At 34.8% G+C, this 5320-nt stretch overlaps 1 protein-coding gene across 1 annotated transcript; it reads left to right on the forward strand.

Moving 5' to 3' along the window:
• Positions 1–3389: 3389 nt before the first annotated feature.
• Positions 3390–4235, forward strand: LOC103247909 (olfactory receptor 51V1). Its single transcript, XM_038004949.2, has one exon. The coding sequence runs from the start codon at positions 3402–3404 to the stop codon at positions 4233–4235; it is 834 nt and encodes a 277-aa protein (XP_037860877.2). The 5' UTR covers positions 3390–3401.
• The last annotated feature ends 1085 nt before the right edge of the window (positions 4236–5320 follow it).

Here is a 5320-nt window from a genome sequence, read left to right on the forward strand (position 1 = left end):
TTCACGCCATTCTCCTGCCTCAGCCTCCTGAGAAGCGGGGACTACAGGCACCCGCCACTACACCGGGCTAATTTTTTTTTTTTTTTTTGTATTTTTTTTTCTAAAGACTTTATCATTTTATCTTTTATATTATGATTTAAAATTCCTCTGGGATTAATTTTAGTATATAGCGCCATTGAGGGATTGAGATTCATTTTGTTTTTTTAATATACATGAGCTATTTTCATCACCATTCCTTTAAAAGATCATTTTCTCAAAGTAGTACAGTCTTTGTGTGCTATATTAGTGGTTTGATTTTACATTGTCTATTTTGATTCATTAGCCTACTTGCTTATCCTTGAGTCAAACTACAGCAAATATGGTTCTGACATCTATTTAGTATCAATCTTATATCTGGTTGTGTTTATCCCTCAGTGTTTTTGTTTTACAGGAAAACCTTGAGTATTCCAGGACCTTTACATCTCATATAAACTTTCAATGCTATTTGAAAATTTCCACAAAATGACTTTCAGAAATTTTTATTGAGATTGCATTGAATCTGAATATCTTTATAGGGAAAATCATATTATTTACAATATTGTGTCTTTAAATTGAGTCATAAGTGTGAGTCTACCATTTATCTGAGTCTTCTTAACTTATCACACAGATTTCAAGGTAGATATCTTACATAATTCATTAAAGAGATTCATAGATGTTTGCATATTTAGTTGCTTGATTTTCAATTACAACGTTGATTTGTAAAGGATGTTCCCAACTAAAAAATAAAATGAAGTACATGATTATAAAAATAAATATTAGAATTTTTTCTAGTTTTATTACTTTGAACATGCTTTTATTTTTCACTGAGAATGTGTTAATAGGAGAGAATGAAGTTATATAATAGATAACTTGCAGGATAGCAAAAGATAAAGCACATATGGTATCTGTTGTTTTGCTTTTCATGATTTCAGTATCCATAGCCAATCATGGCCAGAAAATAGGTGAGTAGAGTACAATAAAGATATTAATATTTTAAGAGAGAGAGAGAGAAAGGACATTCATATGACTTTTATTATATTGTTGTAAGTGTTCTATTTCATCACTAGTTATTGTCAGTCTTTTTCTAATGCATTAATTAAACTTTATAATAACTATGCTATAGGAAAAAAATAGAATATATATACAGGATATATGGGGCTAAATACTATTAGCAGTTCCAGACATCCACTGAAGGTTTTGAAACATATTCACTGTGGATAATGGGGGAATACTGTGTACCTTACTTGAGATAAACTGCATATGAATTATAGAGCTGTTGTATAAATTTGATTATAAATTTTATGTGCTGAAAATTATAACAAATAAATCAAAATAATGTCAATTTTTATTATTATTAGAAATGCTGCTAATTGGTAAAAATTAATTGTTGCCTCTGTTACTTATACCAATTAGCCAAATTTGGAATCTGATATTTTGCAATAATTTTATTATGCTTTAATAATAATAAAATTGATAATAGGAAATCATAATTGTTAATGTTTATTTAGTGTTTTTAAGAGTATAGAATAAAGGCAGTAGATTGAATTAGGGCTATCTATATTATTTCTTTCGAACAGGATTATATTTATTGTCTTTGATGGTGTGGGCATCTTTTGAGGGTGTACACTAAAATTAAGAAGAAAAACAATCTTTTCTTCTCCTTCTTCTCCTTCCCCTTCTTCTCCTTCTTCTCCTTCCCCTTCTTCTCCTTCTTCTCCTTCCCCTTCTTCTCCTTCTTTTCCTTCCCCTTCTTCTCCTTCTTCCTCTTCCTCTTCTTCTTATTCTTCCTCCTCCTCCTCCTCCTCTTTTTCTTATTCTTCTTTTAGATAATGTCTCACTCTGTCATGCAGTCCCACGATTTTGGCTCACTGCAGCCTCAAACTTTAGGGTACGAGAGATTCTCCCACCTCAGTCTCTTAAGTAGCTGGGACTACAGGCGTATGCCACCACACCTGGCTATTGTTTTTGTTTTTTGTAGAGATAAAGTCTCACTATGTTGCCCAGGCTGATGTCTAACTCTTGGGCTCAAGCGATCTGCAAACCAGAGCCTCTCAAAGTGCTAGGATTACAGGTATGAGTCATCATTTCCAGACCTCATTACTCTCTTTCATGATTGGGAAAATACCAATTTTCTTAAGGGAAATAAGACATAACATTAGAGTTACAAATCTAGTAATGATTATCTGGATAAAGTGACTATTTATTCTGTTTATAGCATTCTATAGTCTATAATAATTAACCACAATCTGTTATCCACCACAGATAGGCCCATCACGTCAGTGTTAACATAGGTTTGAGGTTCAGGCAAGGAAAATGCCATTTCAAATGAATATTGGAAGAATATGCAGCTCAATATGCATGGACTAAATGTGAACTCAGGAAGTCCCAGTGAATACAATAACCTAAAACAGTAGAGTAGTTAAGAACACGGGCACAGAATCAGACTTGCTGAATTGAATTCAAATACTGACTATTTATTAGCTTCATAATGTTGGCAAACTACTTAAGCCTGATTTGAACTCACATTACTAACTGTAAAGCCTGGATGGGCTTAGCACATCAGATGAGTTACGTGTTTGTCACACACTACAAATGCGCTGTCTGTAAATAATTCCCAACTGCAGTCAGATGATGTTTACTTTCATCTTTTGCTTTAAGAAGTAACAGAATGTCTCTGGGGATATGGAATAATGTTATGCCCAATAGTCTCTTCTCTGATAATATAAATCACAGCCCTAGAGTTCTCTCTTGATGCAAGAACTTAAAAAGATATAACCTATCTTTGTGAGACTAGAGAAGCAAATATGTCTTAGAGTTGAGATTTGCGCAACTGAGTTGAGATTTGAGCAACTGAGTTGAGATTTGAACAAGGATAAAAGAAACAGACTGAATTTCAGCGTACATGAAAAGGTGATAGGTAACTAGTTTTTCCAATGAAAATAGAAGTTTAATATGAATTTTAGAATCAAATTCTATCATAATCTTAAATTACTTGAGAAAAGGGAAAATTTGTTTAGATCACATTTAACTTTCTTTACTTTCCTTCTTTGCTAGACAGAAAGAGAGTAAGATTCTTAATATGGAGATGTCCTTGGGTAGAGGATGTGAACATCAGTAAATGTGGCTTTGTAAACTAATCTAGAGAACTTCATATTATATGATCCCTCATCTTTGCTCAAATCTGTCCTGTAAGAAGAAAAAGGAGTTGTATGAAAGTGATCTTCCAAATGGAAATAATTTTCGAGCCATAGAAATAACACTTTGAATTTGAAATGCATGCTTTTTCTGCTCATAGTACCAACTCCTCAACCTTTCTCCTAACAGGCTTCCCCGGCCTAGAAGGAGAATATCCCTGGCTCTCTATTCCCTTCTCCTGTATTTACATGATGGTACTTTCAGGGAACTGCCTGGTGCTGCGTGTGATTCATACAGAGCCGAGCCTGCGTGAGCCCATGTTCTACTTCCTGGCTATGCTGGGTCTCACTGACCTGTGCATGGGGCTGTGTACAGTACACACAGTATTGGGAATTTTATGGGGTCTCAGCCAGGAGATTAGTCTGGATGCCTGTATTGCTCAAACCTTCTTCATTCATGGTCTATCAATTATGGAGTCTGGAGTCCTCCTCGCCATGGCCTTTGATCATTTTACAGCTATCTGTAACCCTCTAAGGTATACATCTATACTCACCAATGTCAGGATCATCAAAATTGGACTGGGAATTTTATTTAGGAGTTTTGTGTTCATCATGGCACCCATAATCCACCTAAAGCTTTTTCATTACTGCCATTCCCATGTCCTCTCTCACTCTTTCTGCCTTCACCAAGATCTGCTGAGACTAGCCTGCTCTGACATCCGCTTCAACAGCTTCTATGCCTTGGCTCTGGTGATTTGCACACTTTTGTTTGATTCTGTGTTAATTATCATATCGTACATGCTGATCCTGCATTCTGTCTTGGCTACTGCATCCCGAGAAGAGCTGCTGAAGCCCTTGCAGACCTGTGTTTCTCATGTCTGTGCTGTCCTGGTCTTCTACATCCCAATCATTGGCCTCACCATGGTGCATCGCTTTGGGAAGCACCTCTCTCCTGTGGTCCAGGTCCTCATGGGCAACATCTACATCATCTTCCCACCTCTCATGAACCCCATCATCTATAGTGTGAAGACACAACAGATCCGTGTCAGAATTCAGAGGTGGTTCTTCTTGAAGAGAAAGTAAAACACTTTAAATCAAACAGGGGTAAGTGTCTTTGATATGGAACAGTATGGCAGGTTAGGGAAAGAAATACGTTTATATAAGGAAAGTAAAAATAAGACAACAAAGCAATAAGACTTTATACAATATGGCATTGACTGTAAGAATTATATGGATCAAGCCTGGTTTTATTTCCCATGTTTTTGCCTTCACATATAATGTTGAAATTTCTAATAGTAGAGTTATGCATCACATGTGCCTACAATTTCTGTGCAGGAAAAGATAATATTTCAATTGTCCGTATGCATTTATCTTGTAAGAAATATCTACAAAGAAATCATCTAAACACACAGTTTATATCCATCAAAGGAAGCACAATTTAATCACTTGATATTGTCTTGATCAACATAGATTAATTGATCTACAATTGGTCTCTAACCTCAAATGGATATCATCAGACTGTATGTTAATAGTTCACTCATGAACCATTCCAAAACATTATCACTCTTCTCACTAACCTGTGAATAGACGACTCTGTTACTTGCTTTGCAGAGGACCTTTTATCATCATTGTTTTAGAAATGAATTTTATTGTGTATATTTAAAGTATACAACATGATATTATAACATATATGTGTAGTAAATAATTACCGTATTAGAACAAATACACATACACATAATCTCATATAGTTACCCATCTGCAATAGCCCATGATGAGAGCAGATACACTTTATGCATTCAGCAAAAACCATGAATACAATACATTATTATTAACTATAGCCCTCATGTTGTACATTGAATATGTTATCTTGCTGATCCTACATATTTACTACTTTGCATTCTTTGACTTACATCTTCCCATTTCTTCCCCTGACCTTGACCTTTGTTACCATCGGTTTGTTCTCTATCTCTATATATTTGACATTTTTTTCCTTTTTAGATTCCAGATATAAATGAGATTGTATCATCACATTTTACATTTCCATAAATAGTCACTAACATCACAATCTTAATTCCAGTCTTTCAGAAACTGGTATCATTCTACTGTTCAGAGTAAGTGATCCACTTATCTGCATAGTTGTTACTGCTCATCTTTTCTGGGTTTAATAA

The sequence above is a fragment of the Chlorocebus sabaeus genome, chromosome 1 (genome assembly GCF_047675955.1).
Source record: "Chlorocebus sabaeus isolate Y175 chromosome 1, mChlSab1.0.hap1, whole genome shotgun sequence".
NCBI lineage: Eukaryota > Metazoa > Chordata > Mammalia > Primates > Cercopithecidae > Chlorocebus > Chlorocebus sabaeus.

Bases quoted from the DNA above. Each gene is read 5' to 3' on its own strand.
- LOC103247909 (XM_038004949.2), top strand. From the start codon at position 3,402: ATGATGGTACTTTCAGGGAACTGCCTGGTGCTGCGTGTGATTCATACA.